General features: G+C 41.6%; 1 protein-coding gene across 1 annotated transcript in view; it reads right to left on the bottom strand.

Moving 5' to 3' along the window:
• The window catches only part of LOC123725163 (neuronal acetylcholine receptor subunit alpha-7), a 45,567-nt gene that overhangs the window by 13,301 nt on the left and 13,527 nt on the right, over positions 1 to 18,739 (bottom strand). Inside the window, exons 3-5 of the mRNA XM_045689549.2 lie at positions 17,417 to 17,461; positions 14,911 to 15,020; positions 12,792 to 12,871 (exon numbers count right to left, since the gene is read on the bottom strand). Of these exons, the coding sequence (XP_045545505.1) occupies positions 12,792 to 12,871; positions 14,911 to 15,020; positions 17,417 to 17,461 (235 nt within the window). The remainder of the gene's footprint in view (positions 1 to 12,791; positions 12,872 to 14,910; positions 15,021 to 17,416; positions 17,462 to 18,739) is intronic.

Raw genomic sequence — 18,739 nt, forward strand, 5'->3', positions numbered from 1 at the left:
TGGGCAGACAGAACCTACACTCAGAGCCGGGCGGCCCCATACGCTCACTACACAAGTTGCGTAGGGCCCCACAAATTACGCAAGGGCCCTGCCTCCCCCTCGTGTCAAAGCGGGTGTCAATGTATACAACTTCGATGAGGATGAAGCGGAACTTTCCTTCTGGTCACGAAAAAAACCACCATGTGAGTGAATTGCGGGAACAGCAATCAGGTAAACCTGTGTTCTCTCCTCTCCAAGTTTGTCAGCAAATAACAGTAACGTTAAGTTGATGTGCTAGCTTGCAGTGCATCTCTCTCTAGTCTGTCTGTCTTGCTAACTTAGCTGGGCAGTGCATCTCTTGGTCTGTCTGTGTCTTGTTTGCTTGCCAGCCACTTCCAGGGTTGTGCTCTGTGACTTTGTGCCTAACAAAAGTGAGAGTGAAATACAACTATTTATTACGTTTGATAAACGCCAACAGGCAACTGTGTTTATAAACTGCAGCTCGGAAAAGATAACCGTGTCACGCGTGAACATGCGTTCATATGCGCGTGCACGAAATGAAACTCGCACTTTCCAGCAGCAACCTCTGTGGGGACCAGTCCAGACAAAATATGGGCATGATGGCACTCCTCACAGGCGCACATCATTTTAAAACAAGACAATGATTATCTAGTCTCTCAATCAAGGTTTAGTTACAACTCTGGACCAATGTAAGATGGAAAGCAATAGATTGACATTGTCTATTGATTTATATATTGAATTTAAAAGTTGATTAGCTGGGAATACTGGGCAATATGGATGCACATCTCTCAGTAAATAATAACCATCAAGTATTCAGCCAAGCCATAGTATAAATAGTATATTATACTTGAAAATGTATAAAAGGAAATCTGGGGGAGCCAGTTTGAATGGGCCTGATGCAGCTGATAAAATAGTATTGTTATCTATAATTTACAGGTGCTATGCTTAAGTTTGTCAGTAGAGGAGATGCTGGGTCATCAGCCAGTACAAGCACAGACTCAGTTGATCCACATCCAGCCTCAGCCAGTACTAACACAGACCCAGTACATCTGGCTTCAGCAAATACTAACACAGACCCAGTACATCTGGCTTCAGCAAATACTAACACAGACCCAATACATCTGGCTTCAGCAAATACTAACACAGACCCAGTACTGGCAGCTTCAGCAAATACTAACACAGACCCAGTACTGGCAGCTTCAGCAAGTACTAACACAGACCCAGGACATCTGGCTTCAGCAAATACTAACACAGACCCAGTACTGGCAGCTTCAGCAAATACTAACACAGACCCAGTACAGCCGGTTTCAGCAAGTACTAACACAGACCCAGTACATCTGGCTTCAGCAAGTACTAACACAGACCCAGTACTGGCAGCTTCAGCAAATACTAACACAGACCCAGTACAGCCGGCTTCAGCAAGTACTAACACAGACCCAATACAGCCGTCTTCAGCAAGTACTAACGCAGACCCAGGTGAAGTACAGGCAGCCTCAGCCAGTACTAGCACAACCAGAGGTGTACAGCCAGCATCAGATACAAGCAGCTCAGACCCTAATAGAACAGTTGCTGCTCCACCAAATGACCCAGCAGATTGGCCCCCAGTCTTAACAGACTTTATGAGGACTGAGTTAGAGGTCCATTCAAACCAGGACTGGATTTTTCTTACCCTATAGACAAGTTTAGAAGAGGTTTCCATTCAGGCTTATTAAAGAGACAGCTGTCAAATGGGGAAAGATGATCAAAAACAACGCTGTGTATTGTATTTTCTACCAAAGACTACAAAATAATAAAGGAAGGAGTGAATGACTGGTCAAATATCAACGCCATTCTGAAACACCATGAGGGTAGTCCTGAACACAAACAATATAATTAAGTGGAGAGAACTTGATCTGCGCCTAAGTTGGGGACAGACTCTTGACCAGAAACAAATGACAGTTTTGGAGGCTGAAAGAAAGAGATTACGGGATGTCCTTACATGTTTAATAAGTATCACCCAGTCTCTGGCTGAAATAAACCTAGCATTCTCAGGGGTTGATCAGACAAACTCTTCCACAACCAGATAACGGTAACTTCCTAAAAGAGGTTGAATTACTGGCTAAATTTGACCCCATAATGGAAAATCATCTCAACAAAATTAAAGATGGAGAGACACATGCTCATTACCTTGGGAAGCGCACACAGAATGAGCTGATACAGATTGTGAGTGACAAGATTCTGGAAGCAATAGTGACTCAAGTAAGAGACTGTCACGACTTCCACCGAAGGTGGCTCCTCTCCCTGTTCGGGCGGTGCTCGGCGGACGTCGTCGCCGGCCTACTAGCTGCCACCGATCCCATTTTCCTTTTCATTTAGTTCTATCTGGTTTTACACACCGGTGTCTTGTTTTGTTTGATTTCGGTGGGTTTATATTTCCCCGCAGCAGGTTAGGCTGTGTGCGGGATTATCTTGCTGTAGGCAACATGTAAGGGGTGCGTGCCTGCACCACGGGCGTTGTTTGTTGTTTGTATGGTACGTGTTTTACCGTGGACATTTTGTTTGTGGCATAACGGAGTTGAGGTTTCTCCCCTGTATGTGTCGTTGTGCTTTTCGGTTCTGCCAAAATAAATGGGGGATTTTCCTGGAACCCTTCTGCTCTCCTGCTCCTGATTCCTTCAGCTCTCCTGCCCCCCCCCCCCCCCCCCCCCCCCCCCCTCCATCGAGAGGCTTTGTTACAGAGACGCAAAGTACATCTCCATTATCTTGGACTGTACACCTGACATTAGTCACCAGGAGCAAATGTCCATTATTCTGAGAAGCGTGGCTTTAAAGGGAAGGCCAGAGATCAAGGATCACTTCCTCGGCTTTGTGAATGTTGAGGTTACAACAGGCTTGAATCTGTCCACTGTCATTTTAGATAAGCTGAACGAGCTCAAGATTCCATTTGAAGAATGCAGAGGGCAAGCTTATGATAATGGGGCCAACATGAAGGGCAAGCAACAAGGAGTAAAGCCAGACTGCTAAAAAAAAATCCCAGAGCCATGTTCGTCCCATGTGGAGTACATACTCTAAACCTTGTCATTGCAGATGCTGCCAAACCTTCAAAAGATGCAGTTGGGTTTTTTGGGCATGTGCAAAAGCTCTTTACCTTCTTTTCAGCTGGCACACAAAGATGGAGTGTTTTGAAGAAACACGTGAACATAAGCGTGAAGTCATGGAGTGACACAAGATGGGAGAGTAGGCTCCAAAGTGTTCATGAAATCAGGTATCAGGCTTCTGAGGTTCGGGAGGCATTACTGCAAGCCAGACAGACGATCAATGATCCTGTGGCCAAAGTGGAGGCACGAGCACTTGCAGAGGAAGTTGGATCCTACCTCTTGTTGATTTGCCGTGTCCTATGGTGTGAGATACTGACAATGACACAGAAGGCGAACAAGCTCCTCCAATCCGCCTCAATGCAGTTGGATATCACAGTGAATTTAATCTCAAATGCAAAGGCTTCCCTCTCTACATACCGGGAAACTGGATTCTCTGAGGCCCAGACAACAGCCAAAAGCATTTGTGAAGAAATGAATGTGGAGGCTTTTCTGAAAGAGAAGAGACTGAGAAACAGCAAGAGGCATTTCAGCTATGATGCTCCTGATGAACCAGTGACTGATGCACTGAAAAACCTTGAAGTCAACTACTTCAACATTGTGGTCGACTCTGCTGTGACATCCATGGATGAGAGATTTGAAACACTCAACCAGGTGAAAACCAAATATGGAGTGCTTCTGAACTTCAGCACTGCCTCTCAGATGTCCAGTGAATCTTTAAAGGCTCACTGCATGGAAGTTGAAAACACTCTAACCGTCAGAGATGACTGTGACATCAGTGGAGTGGATCTGGCACACGAGATTCAGAATTGACCTGATCTGCCATCAGACAAGATGACTGCCTTTGAGCTGCTTTCCTTTCTTGGTGAGAAAAACCTGGAGGAACTCTATCCTAACCTTTTCAAAATGAAAGCTCATCAAAAGCTACCTGAGGTCTTCCATGTCACAGGAATGTTTGATTGGTCTGGCCATCATAAGTATAAATCATGACGTGGGGAATCACATGTCCTATGATATCATTGATGATTTTGCCTCAAGAAAGTGCAGAAGAGGAATATTTTGATGGTAAGATTTTAATTCAAACATTCAAATGTTTACACACGTAGTAAGATTTAAGATTGTATAGCAGAAGTGCATTTGTGTAAATGACTTCTTAACTAACTATGTGACATACTTTCTCAATTTCTTCCAGACAGTCCAGATAGACTGGTGCCCATGCTGATAATGAAAATGCCCAGGCTGTAGAGGGAACCAAAGATAATCACATAGCTGTATACAGTTTAAGTCGGAAGTTTACATATACCTTAGCCAAATACATTTAATTTTTCACAATTCCTGACATTTAATCCTAGTAAAAATACCCTGTCTTAGGTCAGTTAGGATCAACATTTTTTTTTTGAATGTGAAATGTCAGAATAATAGTAGAGAGAATGATTTATTTCAGCTTTTATTTCTTTCATCACATTCCCAGTGGGTCAGAAGTTTACATACACTCAATTAGTATTTGGTAGCATTGTTTAACTTGGGTCAAACGTTTTGGCTAGCCTTCCACAAGCTTCCCACAATAAGTTGGGTGAATTTTGGCCCATTCCTTTGGATGGGCCAACTTTAGAAGTATGCTTGGGGTCATTGTTCATTTGGAAGACCCATTTGCGACCAAGCTTTAACTTCCTGACTGACGTCTTCTGATGTTACTTCAATATATCCACATCATTTTCCCCTCCTCATGATTCCATCTATTTTGTGAAGTGCACCAGTCCCTCCTGTAGCAAAGCACCCCCACAACATGATGCTGCCATCCCCATGCTTCGCGGTTGGGTTGGTGTTCTTTGGCTTGAAGCCTCCCTCTTTTTCCTCCAAACATAACGATGGTGTTTATGGCCATTATGGCCATTTTTGTTTCATCAGACCAGAGGACATTTCTCCAAAAAGTACGATCTTTGTTCCCATGTGCAGTTGCAAACCGTAGTCTGGCTTTTTTTATGCCGGTTTTGGAGCAGTGGCTTCTTCCTTGCTGAGTGGCCTTTCAGGTTATGTCGATATAGGACTTGTTTTACTGTGGATATAGATACTTTTGACCCTGTTTCCTCCAGCATCTTCACAAGGTCCTTTGCTGTTGTTCTGGGATTGATTTGCACTTTTCGAACCAAAGTATGTTCATCTCTAGGAGAAAGAACGCAGTTCCTTCCTGAGCGGTATGATGGCTGCGTGGTCCCATGGTGTTTATCCTTGCGTATTATTGTTTGTACAGATGAACGTGGTACCTTCAGGCATTTGGAAATTGCTCCCAAGGATGAACCAGACTTGTGGAGGTCTACAATTGTTTTCTGAGGTCTTGGCTGATTTCTTTTGATTTTCCCATGATGTCAAGCAAAGAGGCACTGAGTTTGAAGGTAGGCCTTGAAATACATCCACAGGTACACCTCCAATTGACTCAAATTATGTCAATTAGCCTATCAGAAGCTTCTAAATCCATGACATAATTTTCTGGAATTTTCCAAGCTGTTTAAAGACACAGTCAACTTAGTGTATGTAAACTTCTGACCCACTGGAATTGTGATACATTGAATTATATGTGAAATAATCTGTCTGTAAACAATTATTGGAAAAATGACTTGTGTCATGCACAAAGTAGATGTCCTAACCGACTTGCCAAAACTATAGTTTGTTACCAAGAAATTTGTGGAGTGGTTGAAAAATGAGTTTTAATGACTCCAACCTAAGTGTATGTAAACCTCCCACTTCAACTGTAGGTTTTATTTGACTCTTTTGAGACATATAGATGCAGCCATAGCCTATAGACTTATGTTTACATTGTATAGACAAAGCTAATTGTATAATATTGTGAGGACTGGACTAATTACCAAACAGCAGAGCCAAAGCTCAAAGCTCAAAGCTCATATTTTGTTATTTTCTATATTTTATATTTTCTACAATTTATTATTTATGTTAATGTTAATATACACTTATCTTAAGATTCTATAGAAAATATTATATTAAATAAATATTGCTTGTTTATACCTCAGTCTGTTCTGTATAGGTCTATTTATTCTTAGACTGACAGATGGAGCAAACAGTTTTAAAGGAGGGAGGATTGTAGTGGGAGCACTGAGGTGTCAGGTGTGACTGTATGGCAATGGTAAATGGTTTACAGGTCAGGTAGGAGGGCCCCTTAGCAGAATGTTGCTTAGGGCCCCAGGGAGGACACTAGAGTATATTAAGTGCTTGGTCAGACTTCACTTACACTACAGTATCTTCCCACTTCCCAGACCTCTGACAAAAACAGAGTGAACCAATCTCAATCCTACGCATGTTATTCTACAGAATGAACAGAGCCAATCTCAAACCTACGCATATTATTCTACAGAATGAACAGAGCCAATCTCAATCCTACGCATGTTATTCTACAGAATGAACAGAGCCAATCTCAATCCTACGCATGTTATTCTACAGAATGAACAGAGCCAATCTCAATCCTACGCATGTTATTATACAGAATGAACAGAGCCAATCTCAATCCTACGCATGTTATTATACAGAATGAACAGAGCCAATCTCACCCTACGCATGTTATTATACAGAATGAACAGAGCCAATCTTATGAACCAAGCAGCACTGATGTGGAATTAAAATGTAGAATGCATTTTAAACACATCACAAATGAACATCAATGCAATGGAGGAAACACTCGATGGATACGAAGTAATCCAATTAATAAAACTAGTTTGTTAGGGAATCAGACTGTCGGCCAAAGTAAAACAGAAACTGAAAAATACTTGGAGTTATTGTGTTGTCTGAAGACAAAATAAGAATGACAGTGTTGAAGATTGTAGCAACTGAAAAAAATCTACTCCTCACCCAACCACAGTTAAAAATGTAGTTTAAAGGCCCAGTGCAGTCAAAAATGTGATTTTCTACTTTTTTGAAATATATATTTCCACACTATGAGTTTGGAATAATACTGTGAAATTGTGAAAATTATGATAATGCCCAGAGTTGTTTTCAGAAGAGCTGTTTAAAAATACATTTCAGCCTGTTTTGGTGTTATGGAGTTTTTGCCTGCCTGGTGACGTCACCAGGCAGTGAATTAGTTAATAGAACAATAAGAAAGAGAGTTCCAAACCTCTCTGCCAATAACAGCTAGTTTTCAGTTGTCCCCTCCCCACTCAGACCACTCCCAGACAGTCCTAGTTGAATTCTATCTTGAGAAATCTTTGCTAAGAAGACATTTTTGTTTCTTTTTGACCCGTTTAGTTGAAAACTATCACAGTAATGTACTTAATTGTTACCCAGAAATGATTTGATAGAGATAAAAACGTCTGCATCGGACCTTTAACATTGTGTTTTCACACCCACAGCTCCTTGGTAGAATGTTGCAATTCTATATAAGATTTTACCACCTACTGTTCTCTTTCATATCTTCAGGGACTATGGCTATGTCTCGAAAGGCACCCTATTCCCTACATGTGATACAGGCTTAGTCAAAAGTAGTGCATGTGAACTACATAGGGAATAGGGTGCTGTTTGGGACGCAAGCATGATGACCTGCATCCTGAATGACTGAAGGGAAGTTACAGGAGGATTGTCGGGTCTCTTGGGTGGGAGAAAAAAAAACGTGGACAAGCTAGAAAAGTAACAAATAAATGGATTTAATCTGCAGTGAAGTGGGGCTAAAACGGGAGTGGTCTTGTATTGGTTGGAATGAAAGACACAGCATTCTAATTATCTTCTTCATCTTCTTCTTCGTAATTCTTCTTACTATTATTATTCTGCACCAATTTCAGGCTCCCAGAAGTGTAGAAATAGACAGATAATAATAGGGCAACATTTAAGTAGTGTATTTTGTGATAATACAAAGACATGTATTTCAAAGCAATATTTCTCAAATGACAGAATAGTGCTAAATCTGCTTAGTATGGATATCAAATGTCCGAAAATATTAGATTGGGTTAACTGGGTTAATTTAACTTACAGTATAAGTACTGTATAAAAATCCCGCTCAACCAAAATCAATTGCATTTCTTTCTCACGCTGGGTTAAATGTTGAGAATGGTTTATTGTCATATCTGGACACATCTTTAAAAGTGGCAATCAGCAGTTGAAACAATAACAAAGCAAACTCCCAGCCACTGTTTCGCTAAAAAGCTGAGGGATGGGGCTTGAGAAATGCAACCACTCAAATTCATATACAGAGCTATAGATGCAAGGACTGACCAGCCATGATATCAAAATTATAGTTTAAACCATGTTTCGAGGCTATAGAGTGTTTGTTTACAAACATTGGAGTAAAACAAACTTATATTTTGGGTTACAATGGGGTACGACAGTTGAACTAAGCTCATGGGGCATTTATAAGTTATATTCTTAAATAATCAATGGGTACATATATTTATTTCATAAGTCCAAAAATGGATGTAGCTACTGCAGATTGCCCCTTTAAAGAACAGATGGTCAATTGAACATAGTGGTAGAGCTTTCAGAATCATCTGATATCAAAGATGAAATTGGATTATGGTTCCGGGATGTTGGACAAAACAATAAATAAAGTGCTTTGAAAGCCAAAACATCCTTCCTACCACGATATTGATCTAATGACTGACTGTGCATTTGGCTTGTGCAGTGGAGGTCAGATAGTCCTAGCAAGACTAGCCTCACGCTGTGGCGTCATCTTCCCTGAAACCTGACATTAACTCAAGGTAACTGAAACGAGTAGAGTGAATCCAAAAATCATTCCTTACCCCAGGATACTTCAACGGGTCAATACATTTTTTCAAGCTGGGCTAAATCGCGTTTGGGTACACTTTCTTTCCAGGAGTAGAGTGAATTTAATGGTTAAGGTTATGAAAGCTGATCCTGGATATGTACAGTGGCCCCTTGGCATTTTTACTATTTTGTTGCAAAACATGTAATTTAAATGGATTTTTATTTGGATTTAATGTAATGGACATACACAAAATAGTCCAAATTGCTGAAGTGAAATGAAAAAAAAAATTACTTGTTTAAAAATAAATAAATAAATAAATACGAAAAGTGGTGCGTGCATATGTATTCACCCCCTTTGCTATGAAGCCCCTAAATAAGATCTGGTGCAACCAATTACCGTCAGAAGTCACATAATTAGTTAAATACATTCCACCTGTGTGCAATCTAAGTGTCACATGATCTCAGAATATATACACCTGTTCTGAAAGGCCCCAGTGTCTGCAAGACCACTAAGCAAGGGACACCACCTAGAAAGCGGCACCATGAAGACCAAGGAGCTCTCCAAACAGGTCAGGGACAAAGTTGTGGAGAAGTACAGATCAGGGTTATAAAAAATATCAGAAATGTTGAACATCCCACGGAGCACCATTAAATCCATTATTAAAAAATGGAAAGAATATGGCACCACAACAAACCTGCCAAGAGAGGGCCGCCCACCAAAACTCACAGACCAGGCAAGAAGGGCATTAATCAGAGAGGCAACAAAGAGACCAAAGATAACCATGAAGGATCTGCAAAGCTCCACAGCGGAGATTGGACTTTCTGTCCATCGGACCACTTTAAGCCATACACTCCACAGAGCTGGGCTTTACGGAAGAGTGGCCAGAAAAAAGCCATTGCTTAAATAAAAAAATAAGCAAACACATTTGGTGTTCGCCATTAGGCATGTGGGAGACTCCCCAAACATATGGAAGAAGGTACTCTGGTCAGATGAGACTAAAATTGAGCTTTTTGGCCATCAAGGCAAACGTTATGTCTGGCGCAAACCCAACACCTCTCATCACCTCTCATCACCCCGAGAACACCATCCCCACAGTGAAGCATGGTGGTGGCAGCATCATGCTGTGGGGATGTTTTTCATCGGCAGGGACTGGGAAACTGGTCAGAATTGAAGGAATGATGGATGGCGATAAATACAGGGAAATTCTTGAGGGAAACGTATTTCAGTCTTCCAGAGATTTGAGACTAGGATAGAGGTTCACATTCCAGCAGGACAATGACCCTAAGCATACTGCCAAAGCAACACTCGAGTGGTTTAAGGGGAAACATTTAAATGTCTTGGAATGGCCTAGTCAAATCCCAGACCTCAATCTAATTGAGAATCTGTGGTATGACTTAAAGATTGCTGTACGCCAGCGGAACCCATCCAACTTGAAGGAGCGGTAGCAGTTTTGCCTTGAAGATTGGGCAAAAATCTCAGTGGCTAGATGTGCCAAGCTTATAGAGACATACCCCAAGAGACTTGCAGCTGTAATTGCTGCAAAAGGTGGCTCTACAAAGTATTGACTTTGGGGGGGTGAATAGTTATGCACGCTCAAGTTTGCCGTTTCTTTGTCTTATTTCTTGTTTGTTTCACAATAAAAAAATCTTCAAAGTGGTAGGCATGTTGTGTAAATCAAATGATACAAACCCCCCAAAAATCTATTTTAATACCAGGTTGTAAGGCAACAAAATAGGAAAAATGCCAAGGGGGTGAGTACTTTCACAAGCCACTGTTCCAAGGGAAAACTTTTTTATTTTGATTTTTGTTTCACCTTTATTTAACCAAGTAGGCCAGTTGAGAACAAGTTCTCATTTACAACTGCGACCTGGCCAAGATAAAGCAAAGCAGTGCAACACAAACAACAACATAGAGTTACACATGGAATAAACAAACGTACAGTCAATAACACAATAGAAAAGTCTATATACAGTGTGTGCAAATGAAGTAAGATTAGGGAGGTAAGGCAATAAATAGGCCATAGTGGGGAAATAATTACAATTTAGAAATTAAACACTGGAGTGATAGATGTGCAGAAGATGAATGTGCAAGTAAAGGTACTGGAAGGAGAGTTTACAGTCTAACCAGACACCTAGATATTTGTAGTTGTCCACATATTCTAAGTCAGAACCGTCCAGAGTAGTGATGCTAGATGGGCTGGCAGGTGCAGGCAGCGATCTGTTGAAGAACATGCATTTAGTTGTACTTGCATTTAAGAGCAGTTGGAGGCCACGGAAGGAAAGTTGTATGGCATTGAAGCTCGTCTGGAGGTTAGTTACAGTGTCCAAAGAAGGGCCAGAAGTATACAGAATGGCGTCGTCTGCGTAGAGGTGGATCAGAGAATCACCAGTAACAAGAGCAACATCATTGATGTATACAGAGAACAGAGTTGGCCCGAGAATTGAACCCTGTGGCACCCCCATAGAGACTGCCAGAGGTCCGGACAACAGGCCCTCCGATTTGACACACTGAACTCTGTCAGAGAAGTAGTTGGTGAACCAGGCGAGGCAGTCATTTGAGAAACCAAGACTGTTGAGTCTGCCGATAAGAATGTTGTGATTGACAGAGTCGAAAGCCTTGGCCAGATCAATGAAGACAGCTGCACAGTAATGTCTTTTATCGATGGCGGTTATGATATCGTTTAGAACCTTGAGCGTGGCTGAGGTTGACCATGACCAGCTTGGAAACCAGATTGCATAGCGGAGAAGGTACGGTGGGATTCGAAATGGCCGGTGATCTGTTTGTTAACTTGGCTTTTGAAGACCTTAGAATGGCAGGGTAGGATAGATATAAGTCTGTAACAGTTTGGGTCTAGAGTGTCTCCCCCTTGAAGAGGGGATGACCGCAGCAGCTTTCCAATCTTTGGGGATCTCAGATGATACGAAAGAGAGGTTGAACAGGCTAGTAATAGGGGTTGCAACAATTGCGGCGGATAATTTTAGGAAGAGAGGGTCCAGATTGTCTAACCCAGCTGATTTGTAGGGGTCCAGAACTTGAAGCTCTTTCAGAACATCAGCTATCTGGATTTGGGTGAAGGAGAAATAGGGGAGGCTTGGGCAAGTTGTTGTGGGGGGTGCAGAGCTGTTGACCGGGGTAGGGGTAGCCAGGTGGAAATCATGGCCAGCTGTAGAAAAATGCTTATTGAATTTCTCATTTATCGTGGATTTATCGGTGGTGACAGTGTTTCCTAGCCTTAGTGCAGTGGGAAGCTGGGAGGAGGTGCTCTTATTCTCCATGGACTTTAAAGTGTCCCAGAACTTTTTGGAGTTTGTGCTACAGGATGAAAATTTCTGTTTGAAAAAGCTAGCCTTTGCTTTCCTAACTGCCTGTGTATATCGGTTCCTAACTTCCCTGAAAAGTTGCATATCGCGGAGGTATTTGATGCTAATGCAGTACGCCACAGGATGTTTTTGTGGTGGTCAAGGGCAGTCAGGTCTGGAGTGAACCAAGGGCTATATCTGTTTCCTAGTTCTACATTTTTTGAATGGGGCATGCTTATTTAAGATGGTGAGGAAAGCACTTTTAAAGAATAACCAGGCATCCTCTACTGACGGAATGAGGTCAATATCCTTCCAGGATACCCGGGCCAGGTCGATTAGAAAGGCCTGCTCGCTGAAGTGTTTTAGGGAGCGTTAGACAGTGATGAGGGGTGGTCGTTTGACCGTGGACCCATTACGGACGCTGGCAATGAGGCAGTGATCGCTGAGATACTGGTTGAAGATAGCAGAGGTGTATTTAGAGGGCAGGTTGGTCAGGATGATATCTATGAGGGTGCCTGTGTTTACGGATTTGGGGTTGTTCCATGATCATTTGGGTGAGATTGAGGGCATCTAGCTTAGACCCCAGCCAACTGAACAGGTCAAAACCATAGAAGGTGAGCTTTTATGGTTCAGTGGAACTGACTTGGGAAAACAGAGTTAATGTGGAAGGTATTGAATATGGATATCCAGGGATGGTACTTGAGCTATACTTACCTGGAGGCAAGTAGGAGCAGGACCCAGAGGAGTTGACCAACACATTGGTATGGAAGGTAGCATCAAACCTCTCGTCCGCACTATGGGAGAACATGGATGTGTTCAGTAAGTGGGCATTAGTGCAGTCGTTCCCAAACCCAGTCCTTGGGGATGCCCAGCCATCCCAAATACGAGTTACATTACAACACTACAGTAGCACAGCTGATTTAACTAATGATTGCCTTGCTGATTGGTTGACTAGTTGAATTCGGTGTGCTGATTGGTTGACTAGTGGAATTAGGTGTGCTTGCACGGAGCGGTTGGCAGGCCATTACAAGAGGGTTGGGACCCACTACATGAATGTATAGGCAGGCCCTTACAAGAGGGCTGGGACCCACTACATTAATGTATAGACAGGCCCTTACAAGAGGGCTGGGACCCACTACATTAATGTATAGACAGGCCATTACAAGAGGGTTGGGACCCACTACATTAATGTATAGACAGGCCCTTACAAGAGGGTTGGGACCCACTACATTAATGTATAGACAGGCCAATACAAGAGGGTTGGGACCCACTACATTAATGTATAGGCAGGCCCTTACAAGAGGGTTGGGACCCACTACATTAATGTATAGGCAGGCCCTTACAAGAGGGTTGGGACCCACTACATTAATGTATAGGCAGGCCCTTACAAGAGGGTTGGGACCCACTACATGAATGTATAGACAGGCCCTTACAAGAGGGTTGGGACCCACTACATTAATGTATAGACAGGCCCTTACAAGAGGGTTGGGACCCACTACATGAATGTATAGACAGGCCCTTACAAGAGGGTTGGGACCCACTACATTAATGTATAGGCAGGCCCTTACAAGAGGGTTGGGACCCACTACATTAATGTATAGGCAGGCCCTTACAAGAGGGCTGGGACCCACTACATTAATGTATAGGCAGGCCCTTACAAGAGGGTTGGGACCCACTACATTAATGTATAGGCAGGCCCTTACAAGAGGATTAGGACCCACAACATTAATGTATAGACAGGTCCTTCCTTACAAGAGGGCTGGGACCCACTACATTAATGTGCAGACAGCAACACAACAGTCTTTTATTGGTGTGGTAGTATGACCTTGAGCAGTTAAAAACCATGATCATGAATCATACGGCTATAAATCACTAGAGCAACATAGACTGTTAATCATGATGTAGCTCCACTTCCATTCATACTACTCACAAAGGATTACATGGCAAAGAAAATGTACTGTATCAATTCTAATACTGTAGCTGGTGTTAAAACGTTAAAAAGATATGCCTGCCTTCGAAATTAATATTCCTGTCTCATTATTTTCTAGGTTACCGTGTGATAGAAGACCTGAAGTATGGTTCCTTTGTTGCAGCATAGCAACAGCTACATTCCCCTAGAGATGGCCTAGTCAGTGTAGAGCGCTGTCTCTCGCAACACATAATGCACTCCTCCAAATGAACTCCCAGCGGTTTCAATAGGAATGGAGGAAGGTGAGCTCAAGTTAAAAGAGTTGCCACCATAGTGGAATGTAATCGACTGGGGTGAAGCTAAGGCCTTGTTCAATAGAACAGTGACAGATAGGGGTGAGATGTTGTTGTCTGCAGGGGGAAACAGGCAGGGGGTTCTGCTGTTACCATTTTATTTACATTTATTTCCATTTTCATCATTGTGATTGTCCTTGAAGAAAGCCTATGAGGGTTAATGGTATACAATAGCATATGGAAATCTGCATTTTTGGTGAAATACGCTTTTGCTTTTTTCTGACTTTATTTGCATGAAGAATAGCCTTGCTGGCCAGCCTGACTTAAAATGCACATCATTCTGTGAGCTCACGAGATCAGGCTGGCTCCTAAAGAAGCAGTTCATGCTATTATAATCTGTGTATTGTACATTTCCATTTCCAATTTATTTCCTCAAATCAACACTGTCATATGGCAATATGTCCAAAAGCATTTCATGTACAAGAGGTATGAGCTCAACACCTGTCTTACAAACTATATAAGTCCTGCTTCCACCTCATGGTAATACATTAGAGGCCATAATAATGGAGTTGGCCAGCTGTATAGAGCAAGAATTGGTTATGGGGTCCAAGATTACTGGTATAGTACTAACCTGTTATACAGCAGGATGTCTGGCTTCCAGATTTGGCTATCAGGGAATCTCACATTGGCCACCCCATGATACTCAGACTGATTCCACTGCAGATAATAATCATTCCAGTACTGGAGAGAGAAACATAACACACTCATCATATTCTCACCACTCCTCCACACACCTTTCCAGACAAGCTAAATCCATTAGTGGGAGGTTCTGTGGCCTCGCATCGCTTGTTGAACCTAATCATGGTTTGATAAACAATGTATCCATCTATGCAGATTAATCTGAAAATGGAAATGGTAAAAGTTTTGTGGTAACTGGGGAAATCAGGCATTGCATAGCAACAATAGAGAAGCTGTTAAAAAGGAACATCTTTAAAGGGTATAAGAAGTGTAGGAGTGTTAACTATAGCTGTTTGTCATGACTAACTGTTTGTATTACTGCTTGTTATGTTTAAGGCACAGGCGACTGCCGGCACATTAATTGGGGGGGACAGGCTCATAGTAATGGCTGGAATGGAATAAATGGAATGTTATCGAACACATCAAACACCTGGTTTCCATGTGTTTGATACCATTCCATTAAATGCAATGCATTATTGTGAGCCGTCCTCCCCTCAGCAGCCTCCTGTGGGACTCTAAGGGTATTGCTGACAGAACCCTCTCTTTAATAAACACCCAGAGCAGATCAGATTAGAATCTGTCCCAGTCTTTAATAAACACACAGAGCAGATCGGATTAGAATCGGTCCCAGTCTTTATTAAACACACAGAGCAGATCAGATTAGAATCTGTCCCAGTCTTTAATAAACACACAGAGCAGATCGGATTAGAATCTGTCCCAGTCTTTATTAAACACACAGAGCAGATCAGATTAGAATCTGTCCCAGTCTTTATTAAACACACAGAGCAGATCAGATTAGAATCTGTCCCAGTCTATAATAAACAACTGTATCAAGGAATAAACATTTTATAGGATTAAGGCTATGTTCCAATCTTTTCTAAGATCTACATTTAACTGCCAAAATAAAGGAAACACTTGAGTAAATGAGGGATACAAAGTACTGTATATTGAAAGCAGGTGCTTCCACACAGATGTGGATCCTGAGTTAATTATGCAATTAACATCCCATCATGCTTAGGGTCATGTATAAAAATGCCTCAGTGACTTTGAAAGAGGGGTCTCAAAGGAGCATTGGGGGTTTAAAGTGTGTGTGTGTGTGTGTGTGTGTGTGTGTGTGTGTGTGTGTGTGTGTGTGTGTGTGTGTGTGTCTCAGTCACCAGATCTCAACCCAATTGAACACTAATGGGAGATTCTGGAGCGGTGCCTGAGACAGCGTTTTCCACCACCATATTATGTTATTTCTTGTGGAAGAATGGTGTCACATCCCACCAATAGAGTTCCAGCCACTTCTAGAATCTATGCCAAGGTGCATTTCAGCTATTCTGGCAGGCCAACGCCCTATTAAGACACTTTATGTTGGTGTTTCCTTTATTCTGGCAGTTACATGTATATTCCAATTCTAATCCAAATGTGGATGACTAAACAAGTAATGGACATAGTGACCATTATCAATCAGTTTGAGGGTTGTAAATGATTGGTTTGAAAAGGTAATGAATCTTACAATGGCCTACACATCCTGTTTCATATTTTGAGATTTGAGATGGGTAGCATGGACTGTTTATCATTTCAACAACACCAGACTGTTGCCTGGTGTAGCAAGGTGAGGTTTCCATACGTCATGTTTGATATGCCATGACACATCACAACAAACGGAGCCCTAGTATGGAGCATGACTAAGCATACCCTGTCAAATAATTACATGTTCATGCTTTTTAGCCAGTGTATTGTCAGTTTTCATTCTTTATATGGGAGGTTGGCAGTCATGTTGTAATCAATAAGTGTTAGCAGACATAACAGATAGAGGTTACACCACCTTATGAGTGTACTGTAAGTGTAGCAATATCAACACGGTCTCAATGACTTTCTTTAGCAAGCTGTCCTGGGTGCTCAAACAGATTACCTCCGAGTCTAGAGATGGATGTTGGTTTGTATAGATTTCATTGTCTTAATGTAACTTTGTCTTCCCCACCAGGGGGTTGAGCCACAGACAATGGATAGTTATCAGAGGGATGCTATAATAGCCTATTTCTGGAGTAAGGTCACATCTATCTATAAGGTCTATGGAGTGGCTCTATGAAGGACTGACTGTCTGGAGGTTGTCCATTCGTTAAGGTGATTTAAAACAGCCAACACAACATTCATACAGTTTGCTGATGAGGCGAGAGCAGGAGAGGGCTAACTGTCATAAAACATAAACGTCATCTTCATTCAGTTTTGTGTGACGAATTTGCAAGATAGATGGAGATGTAGTGTAGTGCAGTATGGTATAATATTGTATAGTGTAGTGTAGTCTAGTGTATTGTACAGTACAGCACAGTATAGTATAGTGCAGTATAATACAGTATAGTATATAGTCTAAATTAAACGTGTTAAAACAGGCAAATGGAAAAATGTCTTACCAGCTGCAGCCATATGTTGGTTGTTAAAACCTGGTTCTTCTCATCCTGTTGCATTGAGAGATAGATGAACATGTCAGTTTGTATCATCAGAGAGAGATAGATGAACATGTCAGTTTGTATCATCAGAGAGAGATTGATGAACATGTCAGTTTGTATCATCAGAGAGAGATTGATGAACATGTCAGTTTGTATCATCAGAGAGAGATAGATGAACATGTCAGTTTGTAACATCAGAGAGTGATAGATGAACATGTCAGTTTGTATAATCAGAGAGAGATAGATGAACATGTCAGTTTGTAGCATGACAGAGAGATAGATGAACATGTCAGTTTGTATCATCAGAGAGAGATATATGAACATGTCTGTTTGTACCATCAGAGAGAGATAGATGAACATGTCAGTTTGTATCATCAGAGAGAGATATATGAACATGTCTGTTTGTACCATCAGAGAGAGATAGATGAACATGTCAGTTTGTAACATCAGAGAGAGATAGATGAACATGTCAGTTTGTAGCATGATAGATAGATCAACATGTCAGTTTGTAACATGATAGAGAGATAGATGAACATGTCAGTTTGTATCATCAGAGAGAGATATATGAACATGTCTGTTTGTACCATCAGAGAGAGATAGATGAACATGTCAGTTTGTATCATCAGAGAGAGATAGATGAACATGTCAGTTTGTAACATCAGAGAGATAGATGAACATGTCAGTTAGTAACATCAGAGAGAGATAGATGAACATGTCAGTTTGTATCATCAGAGAGCGATAGGTGAAATGTCAGTTTGTAACATGATAGAGAGATAGATGAACATGTCAGTTTGTAAAATCAGAGAGGGATAGATGAACATGTCAGTTTGTATCATCAGAGAGAGATAGGTGAACATGTCAGTTTGTAACATGATAGAGAGATAGATGAACATGTCAGTTTGTATCATCAGAGAGAGATAGATGAACATGTCAGTTTGTAAAATCAGAGAGGGATAGATGAACATGTCAGTTTGTATCATCAGAGAGAGATAGGTGAACATGTCAGTTTGTAACATGATAGAGAGATAGATGAACATGTCAGTTTGTAACATCAGAGAGAGATAGGTGAACATGTCAGTTTGTATCATCAGAGAGCGATAGATGAACATGTCAGTTTGTATCATCAGAGAGAGATAGATGAACATGTCAGTTTGTAACATCAGAGAGAGATAGGTGAACATGTCAGTTTGTATCATCAGAGAGAGATAGATGAACATGTCAGTTTGTATCATCAGAGAGAGATAGATGAACATGTCAGTTTGTATCATCAGAGAGATAGATGAACAT

The sequence above is a fragment of the Salmo salar genome, chromosome 11 (genome assembly GCF_965601325.2).
Source record: "Salmo salar chromosome 11, fSalSal1, whole genome shotgun sequence".
Classification (NCBI taxonomy): domain Eukaryota; kingdom Metazoa; phylum Chordata; class Actinopteri; order Salmoniformes; family Salmonidae; genus Salmo; species Salmo salar.